This window comes from Macrotis lagotis, chromosome X (assembly GCF_037893015.1).
Source record: "Macrotis lagotis isolate mMagLag1 chromosome X, bilby.v1.9.chrom.fasta, whole genome shotgun sequence".
NCBI classification, from domain to species: Eukaryota; Metazoa; Chordata; class Mammalia; order Peramelemorphia; family Peramelidae; genus Macrotis; species Macrotis lagotis.
In genome coordinates, this window is record NC_133666.1 from 494512429 (window position 1) to 494538994 (window position 26566).

At 35.2% G+C, this 26566-nt stretch overlaps 2 protein-coding genes across 4 annotated transcripts in view; both read left to right on the plus strand.

Annotated features, from left to right (window-relative positions):
- LOC141498371 (EF-hand calcium-binding domain-containing protein 11-like) overlaps positions 1 to 24665 on the plus strand; it is a 73286-nt gene extending 48621 nt beyond the window's left edge. Inside the window, exon 1 of the mRNA XM_074201489.1 lies at positions 1 to 24665. This exon is cut by the window's left edge and continues 48621 nt beyond it. Coding sequence (XP_074057590.1) covers positions 23152 to 23499 — 348 coding nt within the window. The 5' untranslated portion in view covers positions 1 to 23151 and the 3' untranslated portion in view covers positions 23500 to 24665.
- The window catches only part of ZNF407 (zinc finger protein 407), a 654777-nt gene that overhangs the window by 602025 nt on the left and 26186 nt on the right, over positions 1 to 26566 (plus strand). The gene's annotated exons all lie outside the window — the stretch shown is intronic.

The window sequence follows — 26566 nt, forward strand, 5'->3', positions numbered from 1 at the left end:
AACTTGGACTGAGAATGAAAAGTATTTGGCAATATTCTTTGGGGTTCAGAGTTTGGCACTTTTTAGAAGCATATCTAGGAAAACATGTTGCCTTTGGCAATGAAAAGTTACTGCTAAGTAAGCTCCATGGCTACATTTACATAATTTAAATTCCCCACAGTATGAAGTGTTTACATATTTTAGGACATTGATATTGAATGTTGTAAAGGGAGGACTGAATATAAGTATGTATCATAATATTAAGATAGGATGAAATTCTTACACAAACTATCTTGGGTTGAAAGGAAGTTCTTAAATAGTAAAATTTCACCCTCCTGCTTAGATACACTATTCTGAAAGATTTTTAAAAAAAAAAATTAAGTCAGGAAAGCACTCATGTTGCATAATTTATATGAAATTCTGTTTGCACACCTTTCTAAATAATTATACAAAAACTAAACTAGTAGTAGGAGTTGTGTGTCATGAAATTTGAACCTATGCTCAGTTTTGATTGACTCATTTGGATTATAAACTAATTTTTTTGTATTAAGAATAAAGAAAATTAAATGAATTAGTTTGGATTCAACAAGCAAGAGAACTAAATTTGGTGAATATTCTTATGCCCTATAAGTTTTAATTTAAGTTTGCTTTTTCTATTCATGTGTTTATAGTTTAACTTATTAAATGCATACTATTATTACCCCCCCATCTAGTTCTTCATCAAACTACCTTTTGTCATCTCCCTTTTCTTTCAGAAGTTTGCTTTTTATCACAGATTGACTTTTTACTGTCCTTTTCCTCTCCTGACACTCAGGAGTACCCACCACTTACCCCAGCTGACTATTTAACCCCTCCTACACAAACACAGTTTTCTCACTAAACAGCAATTTGAAAAGGTTAATACAAGTTTAGAACAGTAAGGTTCATTGTCTAGACTAGATATCATGGAGAAAAATAGCATTGAGTAACTAAGACTGCTTCAGAAAGCTTATATTATATATACACACACACACACACACACACACACACACACACATACGCTAGTGCTTCACATCTTATCCCATATTCAGCAACTTTGTTTTTGTTTTCTCTTGGGCAAAAAATTTACTGTATCAGTGCTTTTATGTCACAAGAATGAATTGAATTCGTACCCTTTAGTGCAAACAACAATAGACAGAGTGGTAACCTAGTGGAAAACAAATAGACGCCCCGTCCCTTTTGGGGATTCAGAGAGGTTCAGAAAGATGGAGCTGACGGTAGAGAGGTGGCAGATAAAAACAGGCCAAAGCAGGAAAGAATCCCGCGGTCATTTATTACCATGCCATCTTCATAGTGTTTGCTGAACCAAGGTGCAGAGTAATGATTCAGACAAATGACGTTAATAATAATAGCTGGCCCTTTGGCAAAAATGGAATACCTAGCATTGCAGCATGAGACCTAATCAGATTCTCCAAAACTTGCTTTGGAAGGATAGAATTTTTTGTCTTCGGTTTTTCTGTCAATGAATTCCCTTAGGATATATCATCTTTAAAAGGAAGAGAGCAATAAGAATTAGTACCCTCTATTTTCCTCTGGCCCCACTCCTGAAATAACATTAAACTTTATTATGTTTAGTATGTATGGTGAAAAATAGCATTATTGTTTTATTCTCCCCATATTTATATAATATTATCTGATGATAGTAGCTTTAACTACTAGACATGTCATATTTCCCATACTTCTGATAATCAAAGATTATCCTTTCATACTTGAGAATTTTTCAAATAGCTTTACTTTTAGAACTTGATCGTGAGACATTTTTAAGTACTCATGTTTTGGCATTTTGTGTGTAAAATATTTGTAGTTCTCTAGAAGGTGAAATAGCAAGTCTAAGTGTTTAACAAATGCAGTTTAACTACATATTTAATTCATGCTAAATCTGTATATACATGAAAAGTAGTATGGAAGACATTTATAAATAGTTTTCATTTATCTTGGTAGCATGTTGTTTTCTTTGTGGATTTTTTAAAAATTAGACTCAAATCAGTAGTTGGAGAATACAGTTATTTTAATATCTGCACTTTCATTAACAACATAACTAGGATTTGTTTAGCTCTAAACACCATCAGATTTATTAATTAGGTACATTTTGGCATCAATTTATCACATGTTCTTTGACACTTTAGATACTTGAAGCATACGCTATCGTGTGGAAAGGGGGGAACAATTTAGAGACATGGTTATACATCATCTGTAGGGGAAATTATGTTGGCATGTGGGAGGTTAATGTACACACTTTAGATTTCTTGGCTTGATTTGCTGTTTTCTTCTTCATAACTCTGGGTAAACAGTTTGTGCTGCCATTTAATGTGCAGGTTAAGTGTAGTTGCAGGCTATTATACATCATTAGAGTAAGTAATATTCAGCCATGGAAGAAAGATGGAAGCTTTTCACTTGTAGCCACTTGGACATTTCATTTGTCATCTGGCACACCACTGCAAAAATTAGTTGTGGCAGGCCTGATGTAATTTATAGCCTAGTACCCTGAAATTAAGCAATGAATCACGCCATTTTGGCTGATTAGAGTTAATACATTTTTTTTCTGGTGACATATTTGGTAAAACAATGCAGTTTATTCAAAACTTTGCCCATTTCATCCAGTCATTTCTCATTGCAACCTATGCACCAGATTGAACCTTGTACACATAGCTTCTCCCAACAAATGTCAAAGACCTGGTTGTCTGTTAACTTATGGAAAGTGATCATCTTTCATTTTCTTACCATTTTATTAGAAATCTCCCACCCTTCAAACCATGGAACCTATCAAACCAAAAGTATACAGTGATTCTGTGCAGTGTGATTGAAGTGCAGCATGTAATGACAAAGTGAGTAGAGACCTCTGGATTGCACTCCAGGCCCTGGCACTTTATAATTAGTCATTAAGAAGTTTATTACCAATCAAACCTCATCCATGTAAAACAATGTACATTTATTTTTATTTGGAGGCTTGCAGGTCATAGGATGAGGAGGAGGAGGTTGAAGAAGGAGAAGATGATGATGATGATGATGATGATGATAAGGTGTCAGAAATGGTCATGGCCACAAATATACAATGACTGATGTGTACTCCAGTTAAAGCTATTGTACATTGCAACTAAACAGTCAGTCCCCTTGAAACCTTGTTGTGTGTGCCTGATTACCACTGGGCATTACATCCTAGTTGACTCTGGAATACATTACAAATGCCAGTTCTTGCGTTTTGAGAATTCTGTTAGCTTGAGATATCTTGGGATAGGAAGAAGGATCACTGTAGAATAGGATCTATAGGTATTAGTGTCAAAAAGAATAATGTCATGCTTGCCCTTTCCCCAGGTTATTGCATGGGTTATACAAAGAGTGAGATGAGTAAATAGAAACCCCAAAAGAATAAGAAGAGTTCAACAACATGGCTAAAATATGTGAATTTTTCTGTTACTAAAAATAATAAAATGGTTTTCCCCAAGGCATTAAAATGCATAATTATGTAAAACTGAGGCTTAACCAGTGAATAGCTAATATAAAGTTGACATTGAGTATTCCCCAAAAGTCATTCTTTTGTGTTACAACAAAAACTTCATGATGAACTGCCATGGGGTGACTTGATATAAGGGAGACTATAAATGCATTAGACTTCTTTGATTGTGGTTTGATTGTGATTTGCATAAAATGAAATAATGTAATCTACAATCATCTTTATGAAACTGGGGGGGGGAATACCAATACCATAATTCTTATGAATTAGCCTTCTACTGTTCTCAAAGAATGTATTTTCATTTGTTGATAAAAAACAATATACCTGGATGAAACAGATCTACCTTGTTCTCACATCCAGGATGGGGAAAATGATTTATTATCTGTTCCTTGAATTTCTCTGAGTGTTCTGTCTAAACTTTAAAAGTGGATTACATTTGCGATTAAACCTTAACAAATGTTGTTTTAACTAGACTGCAATATATGTTATTGACAACAAGCGTCTTTCCTCTCAAAATAACATTGGTGCTTAGGCATGCAATTTACAAAAATGACAAGAAAGGGTGGTACTTTTCCCAAGGTGAATGTGAGTTGACTGATTAGCTGGTATTTTAACTTAGATTCTTGCAAATTACAGACATAAGAAACCCTGCAATTTATATGTACTTTAGAAGTGAAGGCTTTAATCCCATGATTCATGAAAGTAAAGTGGTAATAATTTAAGTACCATATTTTATTTATCCCTCAGAGTTGTCAGCTGATACCAGAAGTATTTCCACTATTTTTGGTTTGCTGCCTTTGGCCACCTAATTGCTTCTTAGGAAGTAAGAGGGAAATTGCTTATATAACTACATGGATTGTCTTTGGCAACGTCAAGCCAAGGCATCAATCAGTCCATCTGGGTAAAATCACAAGCTGACTCCGATATTGCTAAATATTTATACTGTCAAATACACACAGACATCCAGATGAAAAGAGGCATTCATTAGGAATTCTCCAGCTTGTCAGTTTAAAGATGTAGATTAGAGCAAAACCTCCCACTATGGTACTGAGTGCTCAAGAAAAGTCTATATTTAGCCATTCTGAGCAATAAATATCATCATATTGCCTCATTTAGGTAAATAGAGAATAAATATTGTCAAGATGATCTAGAGATAATGTAAACAGATCCCTGTTTGGAGTCTGTGTTACCCGAGTAAATTCCAGGACATTGATGTACTGATGATGCTTTGGGGTTTAACCCCTTTTCTTAATCACGTGTTCCCTCTCTCTCCTTCCTGATGACAGTAAGATGGTTCTTCTGACAGATTAGGAGAAAAATAGGAGGGAGAAATGGTTCTGCAGGTTTGTGTGTGTATGTGTTTTTAACCACTAAGGTGATTTTTAAGTTATGTGAATAGAACACTAATTAGTACATATGCTGTAATATTGCCTTGATATTTCTAAATGCTGTTGCTGCTGCTGCTACTGCTGCTGAAAATAAAGATATCTGTAGCAACTCTGAGGTTCATTCCAGAGTTTAACATGAGAACTGACAAAGCCCATCAATCACAAGAGAACATTACAAGCTCTAAGGTTAAGACATTATTTCAACAGTACACCAAGTTAAGACTCATACTGGAATTTCTTTTATAGCACATTTTTTTCTGAGATAAGATTCTCCCACTGTGAGAATATTCTATGAAAGACTGAGATCTATACCTTGACAACAGTTCAGTTTCTTTGCTTACATTGTAGCAAGTGCCATCTACTAGCAAAGTAAGAATACAATTTGCTCTCTCTCTGCTCAGAGAACATTGTCCCTTTGTAGCAGAATGCTTTTCTCCTCCTTGCAATATAATCTTGGAAGTTATGCTCAATTGGGAATGTTAACTGACGTCAAAGTTTTAGTTAATTACACTAGATGATTTTTTGATATTAATAATTAACATCCCTCTTTATAACTAAATATCCATAATTAATCAGCAAATCATAACGTGAAGACTAATTAACTTCAAACTCAAATCTGAACAGAAAATCCATATTACTATCTAACATCATTAATTACTAGAGTAATCAAAGTTATCCCTCATGGGATACAACACAAAGCTTTGAGGATTCATAAACTAAGCTATTATCACACAGAAATGTTCAAAGTAACTTCAAATAGCATTGAAGATTACTAAATTATTAGATTATTTAAACAAATTTCCAGTTTCACCATGCCACATTATCAATAATCCACTACTGATAGTTGAATAACTAAGCATAGAACAGCAGCTTTTCCCCACCTTGTCTGGGCTTTTTTTCTTGGGAGGTTAATACAGGGAGCTCTGTCAAGTGGGTAATTTTGTTCACTGTCTTTTAAAATTCACTGTGCTTCTTTTGTCTCTTTTCCTATGGTGCATGGAGTGCTAGTTAGGTAGTTTAAAATGAATTAGTCTCAGGCTACAAAGTACATTGGCATTGTTCATCCAAAAAAGGAATATTGTTTTTAAAATGAAGCTTTAGACAGCAAAATACAAATCGAAAACTCTTTGATCCATCCACATTAAACTTGAAAGAGCTAAAAGAGATGGTTATGCAAAAAGAAAAAAAATCTTTAATTAACATGGACATCACAAGATATGAAATGGGTTCATTTTAATTTTTAATAAACATGATGGTGCCATTGTAACAAACTGAAAAATGCCTTTGTAGATTTTCATTTAGAAAGTTCCAAGTTAAAAGCATGTCTAAAATCTACAATTCAATTATTATATCACCTAATCTTCCAAGTGCACACATAGAATACTGTTCCTTTGTGTGGCAGCTGTAAAAATCCTAAGCAATTTTTACTGTCAAGAAAACTCTGAATAAATAGGGGCTGTTAACTTAGGCAGATATCTGAGGTTATTTGGTGGCAATCAAGAACTCACAGCACTTCAACTAATGGGTTATGATCAGAAACTGTTCCTAATAGCCAGCTAGACGGATCTGAATATGAAGATTTCTATAATTTTGTTGTCAGCTTGTGATGTACTCTGGTGCTAATTATTTGGAACAATTATGTTTTCCTAATAACAAAAGAAGAAGCAGTGGTTTAAGCAGGCTTACCTTCAGATCTTTAGATAACAGTTTAAATTCACTTGCCATTGAGAAATAACATTTCTTTTTCCTTCATGGAGCTCTAATTATTTAAGATGCTTGTCTTTTAAAATCTACTCCTTTTACTTCTTTTAAACACGTTCCATATGTCAGTGTACACTGATGACTTCAGTAACTAGTATTTTCTCAGTCTTAGGTTTATGCCTGTACCTCCCATAGACTGCTTACTTCATTTGGTTATTCAAAAACCATAATTAGTGCAGTAATTAACGTGTGGATCCTTCAAAGGAAGACTGCTAGAATCATGGGACGTCTCTCATCATTCTTGCTGATGTGCAGATGATAAAGAGACTTTAGGTTGATGTGACAACAGGATTTGTATTATTGCACATTAACTGTGCTGCAGGGAAATTCAGACAGGACCTTGGTCCTCAGAGCCCTTCCTTTTGAAAAAAAGTAATTATCCACACTGTTTCTATAATGCAACTAGGTGTTATCCTGCATTTGCAGCTGTCAAATCATTTGTTTTAAAACGATTTTTTTATATCTTATGAATACTTGAAAGTTTGGAGTTTTGCACATTATCTCTTAACCAATTACCAAACGGAAGTGCCAAGATGTTATGGGTTGTGTTTTTTGTTTTATTCCCTAACAGAGAGATTCTTTCTTGACATTTGATTTCAGAAAATCTGATAATAATCTGAGTTGGTACAAGTTACAGTTTCAAAATTATTTAGGCATGAAGATGAGTTCCATTTTCTGTATATCCCCAGAGGGAACTTTGTTTTTTAAATTTCTCTTTTTAATCACTTGGTTTTTCAGGCTGTAGTAAGTGAGTTGTGTACACTTGGATTTGACTTTTCTGAACAATAAGCAAACCAATAAGCATTTTGACATGTTTAGAACTAAAATATTGGTCTTTTTTCAATGATTGTTACAATGAAAACATTTCAGAAATAAACAATCTTCTTTTTTGCCTTTAATTTTTTTCTAAGTGGTTAGCCTTTCAAATTGCTAGAAACAGTCCCTTTCCCAAATTTTCTGATTTTACCCTAAAAGTACCATGGAAGCTTGCATAAAATGCTTTAATATGTGGAGTATGCATTCCTTTAGTAACCAAAATTACCAATCAAGAAAGTCTAGGGCTATATTCTACTTTTTCTGCTCATACTAATGAAGAATAATAAGTCAAGCAGTGAGGGGGAGGAGGGAAGACACATTAAAAGAGCCATAACACTTCTCTGAAATACATGCATATGAGCATTCTGTGTTCAACTTTCATGGAAGATTATGTGTTTTTCTTTTTTTTTCTTGTCATGTGACTAATAAGAATAAGAAATAAGGGGGGAATAATCAACCTTTTTTTTAATAAATCCAATCTTCCCAGTTCACCTGTTTAGTGCATCCTTTGTTTAAACTGTTCACTTCTCTTTCTAAAAGGCAAACATTTATGTAGATGTGAGAATTTCTCCTTGATTCTTTTCTCTTTTCAAACTACTTCCATCATCTATTAAGGGTTTGCACTAGGTCTTTGCACAAAATATCAGGAGTTAACTGTGCAATTAGATTCCACACAAAGTGTGATTATCATTGGATAATCACACCCTGAAGTATTATGAACCATTGATACCTTTGCTGACTATTTTTATCTGAGAGACTACAAATAGACAGATCCCTTCTGCCAGTCACAACACAAAGTTGCTTCACTGTGTGACTTTTCCTAAATAACATATATTGCTCATAGCTGACAAATATGGAAGTTGTACAGAAGGCCAGATGCCTTCTCTTATCAAGAAATCAACATCATAAAACCTTCGAAATATACTTCTAATAAACAAATACCAGTTTTGAACACTGTAATAGATATGATATTTAAAGAGTATTGTAATTTAGCATTTTGAGATAACCTCAAAATCAGGAAGACCTGCATTCAAGTCTTGCCTCTGATGCATTCCAGCTGTGTGACCCTGAGCAAGTCACCTAAACCATTTATTATATCAAGCAACTCACTAACATTATGATCTCAAATCTATCTTCGTAGAGGAAGCTTTCTCATTAAGACTTCCCTTGCCTGGTGAAATCACAGATCCAGTTCAAGAAAATATTTCATAATAATAGGGGTGATAGTGATAATGATGAATGGCATCTGTATAATGCTTTAATGTTCACAAAGTATTTCACAAATACCTCATTTTATTCTCCCAGCAACCCTGAGAGGTAGATACTATTTTCATCCTCATTTTAATAGATGAAGAAACTGAAACTGAGATTGATTCAGTGACTTGCCCAGGGTCACAGAGCTATTAAGTAAGTGAAGTCTTCCTGGCTCTAGACCCAGATTTCTCTTCCACTATACCACCTGCCTGCCTGGACCTCTGATCTCAATGGAGGAGGGAACCCTCAGATGGGCAAGCTTCCTCTACACAGACATTTCCTTTTACAGCTTGGAGCACTGAGAAGATAGACTTGCATGTGTCATAATCAATCAATTATAAACATCTGTTAAATACCTACCACATGCCAGAAATTGTGCTAAGGACTGAGAATACAAAAAGAGGCAAAAAGACAGTGCTGACTTTCAAGTAGTTTGCAATCTAATGGAAGAGACAACATTACAAATAAATACATACAAAACAAGCTATATACAGGATAAATAGGAAACACTTAGCAGAGAGGGAAGACAATAAATTGTAAGAGGTTAAGAAAGGTGTCCTGTAAAAGATGGCATTTTAGTTGGGACTTAAAGGGGGTCAGAACTGAAGAGGGAAACCCTTCCAGGCATGGGAGACAGCCAAAGAAAAGCCTGGAGCTGAGAAACAAAGTATTTTGTTCATGGAATGGCCAGGAGGCCAGGTTTACTGGATTGAAGAATTTGTGGCAATTTCGGTAGGGTAGGAGGGGCTAGGTTATGAAAAGCTTTAAAAACTAAACAGAGCATTCTGTATTTGATTCCAAATGCAAGAGAAAGCCACAGGAGTTTATTGAATATGAGAATGATATAATTAGACCCTGGTTTAGAAAAATCACTTTGGTGATTGAATGAAAGATGATTTGGAAATTAGGGAGAGACAAGCTGTCTCACCTGCAGGCTACTGCAGTAGTCCAGGCATGATGGGTTGAGGACCTGCACTAGAGTGTCAGAGGTTCTAGAGGAGAGAAGGGGGTGGAATACAAAAAAAGTATTGTAGAGGTAAAACTGACAGGGCTGACAATAGCTTGAATTGGATGGGGGGGAAGAGAAGGGGGACATAGTGAGAAGAGTCTGAGAGACTGGGAAGACTTAGAGGGGAATGATAAGTAGTTCTGTTTTGAACATTTAAGGCCATTGGATATGTGGGATCAGCAGAGAAGTTGGAAGGGATGGGTAGATTTGAGAATTATCAACATAGAAAAGGCAGTTAAATCCATGGGAGGTGGTGAGATCACCCAGTGAAAATGTAAAGAGGGGGGAAAAAAGAGCCTGGAAAAGAATCCTGGGGAGCATCTTCAGGTAGAGGGCATAATATGGTTGAGGATGCAACAAAGAATGAAAAGGAGCATTCTGAAAAGAAGGAGGAGAACTAGGAGAGAATGTTGCCTGGAAAACCTAGAGTGCAGAGAGTATCACACAGCCAATATAATCAAAATAATAGCTAGTATTAACATGATGATTAAGGTTTCCCAAACACTTTACACATGTTAAGTCATTTAGTCCTCATTGATTGGTTCTTGTCCTTTGTTATTGAAGAAGACCAAAATGATATCACCAAGTTTGAGACAAATTACAGTGTGTCCTACTTGGCCGATCAGACCAATATGAGCTCAAAATGCTCTTCCATGAGTTGGGTGCAAATAGTCCATGTAAACATCTGAGGTGGGTACTCTAAACTTACAGATGTACATTTCCTTTGAGCTACTTCAGTTCTACCTTCCTCATAGAGTGTAGCACCCTCACTGATGAGGGCACTCCATGCTGGGTGGTCTCATGCCAGTGTCTCCCATGCTATACAATCAATTCTAAAGTTCTTCAGTGAGACTTTAGGGTGTCTTGGTATCACTTCTTCTGACCCCCTTGTGAGCACTTGCCCAGTGTGAGTTCTCCATAAAATAGTATTTTCAGCATTCTAAACACATGTCCAGTCTATCATAGTTGCACTCTCTAGTAATGTTGGAATGCTAAGCAGTTTAGCTCAGAAAATTCCCTCAGTGTCTGGCATCTTCTCCTGCCAGGTAATTGTCAGATTCTTCCTAAGACAATTTAAATGGATGCAATTTAGTTTCCTGACATGGAGCTGGTTTCACAGGAATATAGCAGTAAGGTCAGCATACCTGCTCTGTAGACCTTCAGTTTGGTAGTCAATCTAAGACCTCTTCTCTCCCATACTTTCTTCTGGAGCCTCCCAATTACTGAGCTAGCTCTGGCAATGCATGTGTCAACCTCATTGTCAATGTGTACCTCCTTGGAAAGGACAGTGCCAAGGTAAGTGAACTTGTCCACAGTACTCAGAACTTCTCCATTTGCTGTAATCCATGGTTGTCCATATGGATGGTGTGGTGCTGGCTGATGGAGCACCTGTCTTTTCTTGGTGTTAATTGTTAGAACAAAATTAGCACAAGCAGCAGAGAATCGATCCATACCTTGTTGCATCTCAGCTTCAGAAGCTGCATTAAGTGCACAATCATCTGCAAATAGAAGATCATGTACCAACTTTCCCTCCTCTTTGGTCTTGGCTTGTAGCCTTTTCAAGTTAAAGAATTTGCCATTAGTGCAGTAGCTGACCCTTAGGCCATGTTCATTCTCATTGAAGGCTGAAAATATCATACTAAAAAGTATGGGAGCAAGGACACATCCTTGTTTTACTCCATTGGTGACTGGGAAATCTTGAGAGCATTGTCCACTATCCAAAACCCAGGCATGCAGGCCATCATGGAACTGATGTACAATACTGATGAACTCTGGGTAATGTCAGATCTACAGATGTTGTATACAGACCTTTGCTCTGTTCCTGGCATTTTTCCTGGAGGTGTTGGGCAGCAAACACTATGTCAACTGTTCCTCCCTCAACCCTTTCTGAAGTCACACTGACTCTCAGGAAGATAATCAACTTCCAAGTGAAGAATCAACCTATTGAGAAGGACTCTTGCAAGAATCTTACCAGAAATGACTAAAAGATAAATACCCTTGTGATTGTCACAGGATAGTCTATTCCCTTTACCTTTATGGAGATGTTTGATGGAGGCATTCTTGAATTCAGGGGGATAACCTCTTCATGCCATATAACCTGGAATGAATTTAAGCCAGTTTTTCAATGAGCAATGGTCCCCCACCTTGTAGGTCTCAGCTGGAATAGAATCAGCACCAGGTGCTTTGCCACTTGAAAGGAGCCTAATGGCATTCAAAACCTCTTCTTCATTTGGAACTTCAGCTAGGGACTGAGTGACTTCAACTTGAGGTAAATAGTGGCTTTCTGTTTTTATTGATAGTCTGTTAAGAACAACCTGGAAGTGTTCAACCTATCTCTCTAGGATCATGTCCCTATTGTTAAGCAATGTGGATCAATCAGCACTGAGTAATTGAGATGCACCATATGTCTTTGGCCCATAAATAGCCTTCGGGGCATCATAAAAGCATTTTGGTTTGTTACTGACCGCATGAAATTGAATTTCATCTGCCTTCTTACTAAGCCAAGAGTCCTGCATCTCTCTAAGCTTCATATGAACTTTATTTTTGATGGAATTAAATACTGCTTTCTTAGAAATGGATAAACTATCCTGTTGGTAAACCCTGTGGAGTTCTCATTTTTCATGTAGCAGTTTCTATATTTCCCCATCATTTTCACCAAACCAGTCTTGATGTTTGCGAGTGTTCTGGCCCAGATAAGCAAATGCAGTGCTGTACATCAGATCTCTAAAAGCTACCCTCTTTTTCTGCTTTACTATTGCCAACTGTATGTTGACTCAGTTTTCCCTCCAAGTTAGCAACAAACTATTCCTGCTCACTCTAATCTTTTGACATTAATTCTTCTAGTATTTATTTTACCTTTTACTGCTGCTTAGGTTGAATGTGAATATTTAGCTTAGAGAGGATGAGTCTGTGATCAGTCCAGCACATTCTTGAATGCCTACCAAAAGGAGTAAATGATAAGACTCATGACAATGAGATTGCCACTTCCAGGAAAACATCATGCCACCATCATCAGTGCCTATACTCCCACCATGACAAAATTGATGAAGTTAAAGAAAAATTTTATGAAGACCGGGAGACCCTTATCAACAATGTTCCAAAAGAAGACAAGCTTATAATTCTTGGTGACTGTAATGCTAGAGTAAGGTTCAGATTACCAGACATGGCAGGGGAGTCCTTGGGAGTAATGGAGTTGGAAACAGCAACTACAATGGTCACCTTCTACTGAAAACTAGTCCTCATTATAAGTTGGATAGATAACTATTATCTCCTCTTTACAGATAAGAAAAATAGGCCTGAGGAGTTAGATGACTTTCCCAAGTTCACAAAGCTAGTAGGAGGTGTTTGAGGCAGGTCTTCCTGACTCCAAGTCCAGCCCTCTATATGTTATGTCAACATTGTAATCTGTTTTATGTTATATATAACATAGCTATATAATTGTGTTATATACAGGCTTTGAAATTAAATTATTTGGGTAGAGCTTGGGTTGGGGACAAATTAAAGGTCTACCCTGGTCATGGTCTGACTGAAGCTAACCTATTAAAAAGATGGCAATTAAAATGATACCCTATTCTGCATTCTTGATGAGTAATATTGAGTTTAACAAATAACTGATGAGGGGAAGAAATAAAGTTTAGTTTAGTTTTTTTTTCATTCTTCAGTCATAGGTGAGCTCGAAAAGGAAACAAACATCTAAATACTTACTGTGAACCAAGCATGTACTAAGTCCTTGGGATAAAAATACATGTAAAAATACATGTGGATAGAGCACAGACCCTGGAGTCAGAAGAACTTGAGTTCAAATCTGCCTTTGGATACTTAATAATTACCTAGCTGTGTGACCTTGGGCAAGTCATTTAACCCTATTACCTTGCAAAAACCAAGGGGAAAAAAAGACAATCCCTGCCCTGACGAAACTTATATTCTAGGGGTGAAGATAGCACACAAAAGGGAGTTATAAAAGAATGGTTGAAGGAAGCCTCAGTCACCTGAATAAGATAGAAAATAGGAAAAAGTAGGAAAAGTTAGGAGTAGAATCAAGAGAGGAAAACACAACAAAAATCCATCCTAGCAGGATTAGTGTTTTAAAAATTCACATGAAGTTAGCATATTATCATGATGTGCAAATTCCAACTATCTCATATAACTTTAATTGGAGCATACTAAAAAATTTTGTGAGAGGGAAAAGTCCACAGCAAAAAAAAAATCATCAAATTCACCATATTACAAATTAAAGATGAAGAAAAAAACAACAAAATAATGATTAAAATTTTAACCATCTAATAGATTCTTGATACAAAGTTATCCATTAGCCAATCTATGGCCTGGTATAATTACAAATCATATTCTTTTGGGAGATAAACTACTCATCCTGCTCAATAAAATAAGGTCAACATAGAATAGTAGTAACATAATCTCTCCCTCTCTCCCAGGGATTTGGCTATTTATTTTGCAATAAAAGCTTAACTTGGGTTATTTTTGATTTGTTTTTTTTTTTTTTTTTGGTGAGATATTCAGGGTAAGGTTACTTGCCTAGGATCACACAGGTAGTAAGTATTAAATGTGTGTGGCCAGGTTTGAACTCAGATCCTCCAGAGCTGCTGCTCTCTATACACTATGCCATCTAGTTGCTCCTGTGCTTTATCTTTTAGTGTTCATGATGCATGTTACGCTCATACATAGAGAGGTAGCTTGGCAAGGTGCAAAGAATGCTTAAGTTAAGTGTCAGGAAGTCTTGAAGTCAATCCTTTCTCTGACACTGCTGAAACTATTGATAAATCAATCAAACTCTCTTGAATCTCTGACTATCCTCTAAGGTAGACTTAATAAACCCTCATTTAATCAAAAATCTTTGACATAAGTACATATACTTACGTTCTCTCATCTCCCTCTCCATATGATCTTTGTGTCTATGAAAGTATATAGTAGCATCACCAAAATATGCCCTAGTGCTTTAGTTTACGAAGGACTTTACATATATTCTCTCATTTGAGACTCACAATAACTCATAATAGGTACTTTTAACCCCATTTTTCAGATGAATCTGAGGCTCAGGAAAAATGAATTAATTAAGCTAATGACTTTGAAATCTGAAATTCATGAATATGTTAGACTTTGAATTTGCATGAGCTACCCAGTTTTCTGCCTCTGGAAAATAAATATAAATACTCAAAACAGTTTAAGGAATTCTCTTGTTTCAAAGTGTTGTTGAGTTAGTAGGATCAACTCTAAAATTATAAAAACTTTAAAAACATAATGTTAAAATAAAATGAGGGAAGATATAGCTTAGACATTTTTAAGTTTTATTTTCTGAGATTTTTACCTCTGAACCTTAAGGTGGAGGTCATTAAGGAAATTACCAACCACACCTTCAACTGGGAAAGAGTTGATTTTTATACAGAGAATAGGGAAAATCACTAATCTCCTTTGTGACCTAACCATGAAAGTTGCACAGTAGAATAATAAGATTCTGTGAAATTTACATAGAGCTTTACAGAGTTCTTCATATTAATATGATCATCATAACTCTAGGTAGTAGAGCAAGGAATAGGGTCCACATTTTGTAAAAGAAAAAGTTAAGCCTTAGAGACTTGAAGTGTTTTGTTCAAAGTTGCATAACTCATAACAGAATTCCCACTAGAGCCCACCTAGGTCTTCCCTCTCCAAATTAAATCCCCTATCCACAGTGCCACAGTTTGACACAGTATCTGTGTGGAACAAAGGGAAGTCAAAGAATTTGAGATAGTGTCATCTATACCAACCTTCTACCTCATATAAAGAATCCCCTTCATTTCATTATGCTGTATGGAATTGTTGTCTTTAGCTTGTGGTCAGTGAAACAAAAGATTTTTCCAAGTGAACTGTTGATAACACCTTCAAGTACCACTTGATAATTTTATCTTTGTTAAATCTTATTTTGTTTCTCACCACCCTGCTTTCCTTTTGAGATCTTTTTGACTGTGGATTCTTGCATCCACCCTCTCTTAGCTCAGTGGAGCAAATTGTGGAATGGAAAAAAACAAAGGACAGAGCTCTTTGGAGTGTCACTAGAGATCTTCCTAAGTAAAGAAACTTCATTTTGAGGAACAATTTCCCAGTTCTTTATCTGTTCAGTCTTTTACTAGTTAATCGTTTAATTTCTCTAATTGATAGTTAATGTATTGTGACAGTTATTTTGACAGAGCCTTGAATGACTAATGTCAGTACTTAGAAAATATTCACAAGGAAACTAGCTGATCTGTTAATCAATGACAATATTAGCAAATTTCCAAACCACTAGATTGATAGCTGCTAAACAACTATGGTGAATGTTGATTACTGTCCTCTGTGACAGGTAGACACTTCACACCAGCAAAACACAGCCTTTGTACAAAGCAAAAACACATTGAGGATTCTCATGCCTTCCCTTCTTTTCTTCAGATATTCTTTCCCTCAGGTTGTAGGACTTAAGTACGAGATTTATCCAATAAGTGGACTGCTGTCTTTTTTAGGGGTCATATAACATTAAAAAACAAGTGGGAATTTCTTTTATAGCCTTTGGCCTGTGAACAGGTACAGGAAATGAGCTTGTTTACGACTTTATGTGTGTTTGAATGCACGTAAGAGAATAATATATTTTCCACAGGAAACTTCCAAAGAGTAAGGACCCTCAACACTGTTTTCAGTCCTTTGGGAATTCATGAATACTATACTAGGATTGGCCTTAATTTATAATGGAATTAACAATGGAATTCTGACACTTTCAGAAATACTTCACACTGCTTTCTAGGCACATTCAACTTCTTCCTATATTCAGAATAATCTTAGTCTATATATGAAGCAGACCAGAATAATAAAAATAGCTACTATTGGTAGAGCACTTTAAGATTTGCAAATCATTCTGCATGTATCACTTTTTCCTTACAGCTACCTTTGAGGTAAGCACCACAATTAACTTTCCATTTTACAGATGAGAAGACTGAAATTAAGTGCAAGAAGGGACTTATTAGCCCAAGGTCACAGAACTAGTAAATGTCAGAAGCAAAATTTGACCTCACACTGCTACTGACTCCAGATCCAGTGTTCTCTCTAGTGGACCACATTGCCTCTCAACCATCAAAACACAGATTACTAGCTTATAAACCTCTAATGATATGCTATGTGAAATATTACCAAATTATGCACTATCACAATAAAAAAAATTTATTTGAAAAGATATGTTGTTGACAAGTTCTGAAGAAATTTAGCAAATATATAGTGCATGTATATGTATGACATTGTTATCATCAGATGCTGTATGTGTATGTGTGTATTTTGTTTATTTCCTGCTAAAGAGGACAAGAAATCTAATCCTAAATATTAAATTGATGGATTTTTCATATCAGAAATTTTTTTCTGGATATTCACTCTTTCCATAGCTGCAATCAATATAAATACTTTGGGAGTAGATCTTGATTTAGAAAAGAATTTTTTCTAGTTTATTATTGTAAAGCAAAAGAATACACTGTCAGCAATATATGCCTGAATTGAGAATGTAATGTTGTTTTAAGCATGTTGGGGGGGGGGCAAAAAAGAATGTAATGTTCAGATATGACAATCTCACCAGAAAGTTTCCTATAGAACTATATGTCATCTGGATGGAAATGAAAAGTTATTCATTATAATTAAACAATGTAGGTTAATAGCAGATCCACTCAATATACAATGTTTAAAGAGGACTCCAGGCACTCCGTTTATCTGATGGGACTAGTTTAAATTCATTTTTCTGGCTCAAGTTTGGGGCATTCAGCTAAACAATTGGCAAGTCATTGCCCTACTGCACTTAGACCCCTTGTCTGCAAACACGATGCAATGGTAATGTGGCTGAGGTTTCATGAAATGAAGTGTGCAGCATGCCAGGCCCATCTGTGCCAGCCTTATAAAACAAAAGCTCCCAATTTTATCATCATTGCCTTTTGTTCTCCACAGTGCTATTCATGTGACTGTTTTATGAATGCTAGTCTGTGAGCATCGATTGATCCAACTAGTTCCTTTGCTGCTCTGCTTGTTCTCTGCTATAATACTTGTCAACCCTGCACCCCCCTATTCCTCTTAGAAAGGCAAGCTTTAATGTCCAGAATCTGGAACAATTTCATAAGATTTCCAGGCCGAAAAACCAAAGGGAGATATTTTTGAATTGCAGATCAAAAAAAATAAATGAAGTTGGGGGAGGGGGGCACATTTAATCAGTTAAAAGAAGCAAGACTACCACTTGTTTAAGTCCCGGAATCCATAAACCTGTAATGATTTTATTATATTGATGTCACTTTTCATTATTTCCATGAATGGGTATTCCCATCTTAATGCACAATATTTGCCTCTGATGAAGCAACTAGTTTAAACATGGTTTGTTTTAATGGTTTTTGAATTTCCATTCAAATTCATCAGAAGTAATTCTATTTGAAATCACACTGGGCTAAATGTGGTAGCTGTAAATCCATTTGAACTGAGTGCCTAGGAGATCAGCCCATTAATCTCCAGATCTACAGTGTAATGTTTGGCTGTTTCATTTTGGGAGAATTTTATTCTAGAAGTGGCAAAGAATTTGCCCCGGTAAGGACCCATTTCATTTCTAAAATGCCAGCAAAGGATAGTGATGGAGAAATGTCATAATCTTATTAATAAATGATAACCATATTGGAAAAATCAATTGCAGAAAATAACTAACCTTATTAAAAATAACTTTTATATGGAACTTCAATGTTTTTAAAGTATTTTGCAAATATTATTTCATTAGATTCTCAAAATAACCCTGTGTGGTATGGGCTTGTTTATTATTTTCATTTATTAGATTAAAAACTTGAGGCTGTGGTTAAGTGACTGAATGTAAACTAGTCCCATCAAATAAATGGGAGTTTATCTGTGTGTTAGTCACACAACCAGGAACTATCTGAGGCAGATAGATAATTCTGAGTCTAGAACTCTATACTCAATAGCACCATAAATTTTTTTTTTCTTTTTAATTTGAATTACTTTTTCTGCTGGTCATACTTTTATGGACTAATAACCAAACACCATGATTAGAATGCTTACTTTGTTGCTGAGAAATTAATTGGTTTCATATGTCTTACAGGATTTTAAAACTGAAAGGAGTCTTAGAGGTCATTTAATCCTATATCCTTATTTTAAACTGAGTCTTAAAGAGATCTTTTTTTTTGACCCATATTTCTACAACTAGAGTCTTAGTCCCTTGACTACCAGTACTCTACTCTTTCCATTATACTTCACAGCCATTCAAGTTACTAAGTCTGCTATAATGAAGAGAAAGAACAGTCTATGTGCTACTGTCCTATTAGGAGCCCCATCCACATAGCTTTCTTTTTCTCTTACTCTTTTCAAAAAGTACTAAGAGCCAAGATTCCTTTCAGTTTGATCTGTTAGGTGACATTGTTGTTAAAGCTGTTAAAAGCCTTTCAGACAAAGTGTTAGAAATATCTGTGCAGTTTGGGACTGAGAACAATATATGATTTGTAGCCCAAACATCCCTTTCTTTTGCCATTTCCTACAGTATCCTTGATCAGTGATTGGACTGCCATGAAATTCAATTAATTGGGAGTATATTTGTGTATAAATTCATCTCTTTTTAAATTGATTTCTCTGTGTGTCTCTCTCTATCTCTGCCTCTGCCTCTGTCTCTGTGTGTGTGTGTGTGTCTCTGCCTCTCTCTCTCTGCAAATTCAAGACTGTAAAACTCAAGAATCCAGGTCAAGTAATAAAACATTAAAAATACTAAAAAAAATCATGTTGAAACTTAGAAGATCACAGATTCATAGAAGAGAACTCATCTAATCCAACCCTCTCACTTCACTGATAAACAAAGTAAAATGACTTGCCCAAGACTATACAGATAATTAGCAATTGTGATTCAAATGCAGGTCCTCCTCCTATTACAAATCTAGCATTCATTCCATTGAACCATGCTGCTGCTCCTGTCATAACTTCAACCCTTTATTACTTGTTATGGAAGGTAACAAGATTCAGTGAAAAGATTTAAAATCTGAGGACCTAGGTTCTTAATCCAACTTTGCTACTTACTGTTTGTGTGACCTTGGACAAGTAATTCCCTCTACTTTCTACTTTCTTACTGTAAAATTGGGTCTTCATGAGATAACCTTCAAGATCTCTTCCCAGGTCTATGACCATTCCTGACCCTCACATAGCATGCTTGCCTCCCTGGACAGATAGGTGCTAAAAGTGAAGGCAAGGATATATCCCAAATAGCTATCTAATTAGTTTGGGTATACTCAGCAGCAGATTACTAAGGGAAGAAGATTACCATGAATTTTTCCTCAGTCTGTGAACTGTTAGCACTTTCCCTCATGGAATTACCATGTGTGTGTGTGTATCTGTGTATATGTGCACACAGACATACTTCTTCAGTATATGGCATTTCTTCAGGGATACTTCACCAACTTGTTCTTGTTGATTGGGATCCCAGAAGGTGCTTGCTACTCCCCAACACAAGTCCCCTGTCAGTGATAAGATACAAATTAGCTCATCACAAACGCATTCATTTATATGTCACAATCAGAACAGCATCTGCTAAATTTGCCCTTCATAAAATGTAGAAGACTCTCCCATAATTACATAATTTCCATGGAAAAAAATGGGCACAAACTTAAGAGTACAGTGGTAATAGGGTACATGTAGTGAATTCTTGGCAAGGCTACTCACAGTATCTATCCTGAAGGGCCAGGGAATCTGTCCTCTTTCCTAGTGGAGTCTTCATTCTCCATAGACCTGGACAGCCTCGGTTGCTTCACTGAGCTCTCACAGGTTGCCTTAACTGTACTTTGGATTGCCAAGAATAGGTCTCTGTAACTCTTTCTCTATTTCCTTCTTTGAGTGGCTGGTTCTCTCTAGTTCCCTCTGAATTATGTGTCTCTCCTCTTTGAATTACACCTTAAACTCTTTCAAACTGACTTTCCAACTGGTAGAAGAAATATGGCTCTCTGGGTAAAAAACTCTTATTTCCTTAGCTGGAAAAATCCCCTCCTGAACTTGAATTCCCCAGGATCATCAGACTTGTCTAGTACTTAGCAGTTTAAAGTCCTGCAAAGGTGTGCCAGTTTTTGTTACAAATCTAGCATTCAGTTTTGTAACAAAGAGGTAACTCTTGAATTCCTTCAGAAAAAGTTGTTCACGCTTCATAAAGAGAATTTCATGTTAATACCTCTTCTGTTACCTTCTCTTTGTTTTATGTTACTGTTATACATCAAGTGGGAAGGAGTTGCAGGAGGTGGGGGGGGGTGTTGACCAAATCCATGTTATACCCTAATAGAATGTTTATTTTTTTATCCCAAGTACTTAATATAGTCCTGATACATACTAGGTACCTATTAAATGCTATTTGAATGATTGCTATCTTTAATAAAGTTCTCATGTTTCAGAGAGAATAATGATTAGAGCCAATTGTCTAGCTCACCCAGCATCTTTCAGGTTCATATTAAATGATAAACTATTGGTTGTTAGCACCCTGACTTAGGTAGACCTCCTCCAATTCTAACAGTTCATTTTTTTAAAATAGTTTTTAGGTAATATGGTTTTATGGGCATAGTGGATAGAGTACTAGCCCTGGATTCAGGAAAACTCATCTTTCTGATTCAAATTTGGCCCCAGACACTTAATATCTGTGTGACCCTAGGCAAGTCATTTAACCCTGTTTGCCTCAGTTCCTCATCTATAAAGTAGTCTAGATAAGGAAATGACAAACCATTCCGATATCTCTTCTCAGAAAACCCCAAATGGGATTACAGAAATTCAGATGTGACTAAAAGCAATAAATAATTCTTTGCCAGAAGATTGAATACTTCTTTCCTTTTCTGTTAATATATTCTACATCAAGGAAGAATTCCAGTTTTCCTACTAATGGCAAATAAGCAATTTTTATTAGTAACCTTTGTATATTCTAAATAAGATGAGAATAACTCACCAAAATAATATGATTCATGTGACCATAAACAAATGGACACTCAAAAAAGGTCCTGCATATCTATAGTATGTTCCTGTGTTCATTTTACTCTTTTGCAAATGAGAAATGAATTTGGTAGTGCCATGCTCATCTTGATTCCTGCACTCTAGGCAAGCAGTGAGGCATTTCTCTTTAAGAAAAACAGCAGATGTAAGTAAATAAAAATAATGGAGTTTCTTGAGAAAACAATTCATTGTCCCTTACTTTTATTTTCATAGATATCACTTTAATAAAATTTAAAATCATGCCTTAATTTTCCTTCTATTAATGAACAAGATATTTTTCTCAGATTGTAATATAAAAATCAAAATTTTATTAATAATTAGAATTTTATCTTCAAAATGAAGAAATATCAGTGATATCTTCTCTTTAGAGACCTTCTAATTTCTTAGTAGGTAAGGATTGATTTATGGACCTGGAATACCTGAATAATTTTTTGACATGCATCATAGAATAAATTTAAATAAAGTAAACATTTCATGAAATGTAGCAAAATCCCAGGGGACAATAATGCTTGGAGAATGAAGTTTATTGATTTTTTAAAAATTGATTTTGCTTATTAATTGAATGTTTGCCAGAAATTTTCTTTTGTTTTTTTTTTTCAAACTTTGTCGAAGAAAATCCTTTTAAAATTCATTGCCTAACTTAGTAGATAGAGTATATTGGTTAAACCTGAATCTTCCCTGATTCAGAAATTCAGGGTCATCATTCTAAATATCAGCACTCACTGTAGTTTATTTGAAGGGCTGGAAGTCAAGCATTTCAGTTAAATGTGCACTTACCCCAAATATATCCTTGAAAGTTTTTGTAGTTCTTTACATTTTCATTTTTAAAAAAACTACCTATGAACATTTATTTTGTTATAATTGATCTCTTCCTCTTAAAAATAAGTGCTAATTAAGTGTACAGATTGTTTAGGTTCTCTCAATCTAAGTTTCAATGTCAAATTATCTGATTATCTATGACAAACATAAAAAAAAAGATTGGAAATAAAAGATTGGAAATAAATGACAACCAAACATCTGGAGATCAAAAAGATTAGATTTCTGGAAAAGTTTTGACCTTTTAAATTAGACATATAATGCAATGGATGTGTTCCTCCCCTTCATCCTCCTCCATTCCTGCCCCACCCCGATTGATTATACCAAAGATCCAAATATAATAAACAGAACTTCTAAGGGCCTTAAGGATGAGAACCACAGAATTACAGAGTTGGAATCGATTTCAGCAGCCATGTAGTCCAACCAGTACCTGAAAAGAACCCTCTATACAATTTATCTGATTAGTAATCATTCAGCCTTTCTTTAAAGACATAACTAGAGAATCCTCAGGGGCACTCTGGAGTGCACAATAAATATAAATGGGGGCGGCGCTGGATTTGGAGTTTTAAGGGCAGGTATTTGAAGCATGTGATGAAGATAAAAAAGGCTATCTAAGCAGAGAAGACTTTAAAGTTGCTGTAGTAATGCTGTTTGGGTACAAACCTTCAAAGATGGAAGCAGATTCTGTGATGGCATCAATAAATTCAAACACTTCAGGTATATGCCTTGAAGAGTTTGTAAAACTTATGGAGAAAAAGAAGGCAGCCCACCTCTATCAGAATGAAATAAGACAGATCTTCACAGCTTTTGATAGGCAATATCGAGGATTCTTAACTTTGGAAAATTTCAAAAAAGCCTTCCAACAGGTGGCTCCCAAGTTGCCAGAAAGGATTGTGCTTGAAGCCTTCAGGGAAGTAGATCAGGACTCAGATGGACATGTCAGCTTTAAAGACTTCGAATATGCAATGAACTACGGTCAAAATGAAGCATAAATATTGAAATCTGCTTATGCCAAATTTCAGAAGGCAAGGGATTTAATTCCAGATCCATGCATCTTTCAGTGTTTTGAAAGATTGCTTTCAATACTGTGGTAAAATTTATCCTATTCTTAATAGATTATAAATATATAATTCATTATGTTTTCAAAACAAAGACATAACTAGAGAGCTCCCATTACCTCCTATCACCCCCTTTTGGGGCACTACTTATAACCTAGAATTTTTTTTTTATCTGAAACCAGGCCAAAACTCACTTCTTCGCAGCTTCAATTCATTGGTCTATTACTTCTCCCTGGGTCAAATGGGGAAGATCTATTTCTATCTTTCCTAACTAAACGAATAGTGATGTCTGCAAATTACTACTACTACTACTACTACTACTACTACTACTACTACTACTACTACTACTAATAGCAATTAACCTCTCTTATTATAATAAGCATTTTATCCATCTATGTAATTTTATGTAGAACATTAAAAGAATAATAAGATAGCAACTTATTCCAGGATTATTTCTATGTGAAAAGATTAGAACAATATTAATAATGATGATGATGATGATGATGATAATTATAATGATGCTTGGCATAAATTTTTTTTAAAGTGTGTGAAGTGTCTTCTATATATTATCTAACTTGGACCTTATAACAACTCTTAGAAACTTACTAAAGGTATTATTATCCCCATTTCAGAGATGAGTAAATTGAAGCTTAAAACAATTGAATGACTTACCCACAGTCATGCAGCTATTAAATATCAAAGTTAAATAGGCCTATGATTTAAAGGGGAAAAGTGAATCATTAAAAACATTGCATATTTTTCCCAAATCCAGAAAGTTGCTCCTACTTTGCCATTTCCCACTCACTTATCAGTTTCTTCAAATATGACTTTTAATATTATCACTCCATAAAAACTGCTTTTTGCAATATTACTTATGATCTTTTAGTTGTCAAATCAATGACTTTTTCTCAGTTCTAATCCTTTTTGAACTTTCTGTATTTGGCACTTTTGTGTCACTCCTTCTAAACGTTTCTCTTCTGAATTTTTATTTTTATTTTTTTAAACTTGTTCTTAAAAAAATTGGCAGAAATTTATTTTCTCTGCCTCCCACCTCCTGTTCCATTGAGGGGAGAAAGAGAGAGGGAGGGAGGGAGGGAGGGAGGGAGAGAGAGAGAGAGAGAGAGAGAGAGAGAGAGAGAGAGAGAGAGAGAGTGTGTCACAGAGAGAGAAAAGAAAAATTCCTTGAAATAAAAATTCATACTGAAGCAAAATGAATTTCCTCATTGATTATATTATAGAATATATAGTTTTCATTCTATACCCTAAACCCTATCACCTCTCAGGCAAGAGGAAGCTAAAATATTTCATCTTGAGTCCTTTAGAATTATGAGTGATCATTTCATTGATAATAGTTTGTCTAGATTTTAAAGTTGTTTGTGTTTCTCATCACTTGTACAAAAATATTCATAGCAGCTCTGTTTGTGGTGGCAAAGTATTGGAAATCAAATAAATGTCCTTCATTTGGGGAATGGCTTAGCAGACTGTGGTGTATGTATATCATGGAACACTATTGTTCTTTTAGAAACCAGGAGGGATGGGAATTCAGGGAAGCCTGGAGGGATTTGCATGAACTGATGCTGAGTGAGATGAGCAGAACCAGAAAAACATTGTATACCCTAACAGCAACAAGGGGGTGATGATCAACCTTGATGAACTTGCTCATCCATCAGTGCAACAATCAGGGACAATTTGAGGCTATCTGCAATGGAGAATACCATCTGTATCCAGAGAAAGAACTGTGGAGTTTGAACAAAGACCAAAGACTGTTACCTATAATTTAGAAAGAATAATTGACATCTTATTGTCTGATCTTGCTATCTCTTATACTTTATGTTTCTTCCTTAAGGATATGATTTCTCTCTCATAACTTTCAATTTGGATCAATATATACCATGGAAATAATATAAAGACTGGCAGATTGCCTTCTGTGGGGGGGGGGGGGTTAGATTAGGGGAAATATTGTAAAACTCATTTCAGTCTTCATCAGTTTGTTAAAGTCTTCAAAATTGTTCATTTTTATAGAAGTTATAGTATAAAGTGTTCTGATACTGCTCACTTCATTCTTCATCAGTTCATTAATTCATTCAATTCTTTCTGTCTCTTTGAAATCATCTATTTCCTAATATCCTATAGCAAAAAATTATTCTATCACATTCATTGATTATACTTTTTTCAACCATTCCTTAATTAATTATCATTCCTTTAGTTTCTAGTTTTTTGCAACAGAAAAAGAGCTACTAAGTTTACATATATATATGTATATATATATATATATATACACACACACACACACACACACATACATACAGGACCTGTTCCTGTTTCTTTAATTTCTTTAGATTATGTACCTAGAAGTAGTGTCATAGCTGAAACAAAAGCATACATTATTTAGTACCTTTGTATGTAATTTCAAATTGCTTTCTAGAATGATTGTACCTATTCATAGATCTACCAAATAATATGTCTGTTTTCCATACCTTCATCTGTCATTTTCATTTTTTGTCATCTTTGTCAATCTTATGGCTATGGATCTCAAAATTCCTTCAGTTTTTCTTCTCTAATTCAGTGATTTACCCTTTCATATCTTTATATTTATCAATTTAGAAATGCCTCTTATTCTTATAAATCTGAATCAGTTTTTTTTATTTATCTTAGAAATGAGACCTTTATTAGAGAAATTTGCAGCTAAGATTTTTTTCCCAGTTAGTTGTATCACTATTAATCTTAGCTTTATCATATCTATAAACTTTTAAATATTATATAGATAAAATCATGGAATTTATTTTCTGTGATCCTTCCATTCCTATTTTTGGCCATGAATTTTTTCTTCTATCCATAGATCTGGTAATTTCCCCCATGTATTGCTGATTTTTTTTTTTAATGATGGGAGTTCTTACATGTAGGTCACATAATCAGAACATTTTTTAGTATTGGTCTAAAACTAACTTCTTTCATTCTGTTGTCCAATTTTTCCAGTAATTTTTATCAAATAGTGAATCCC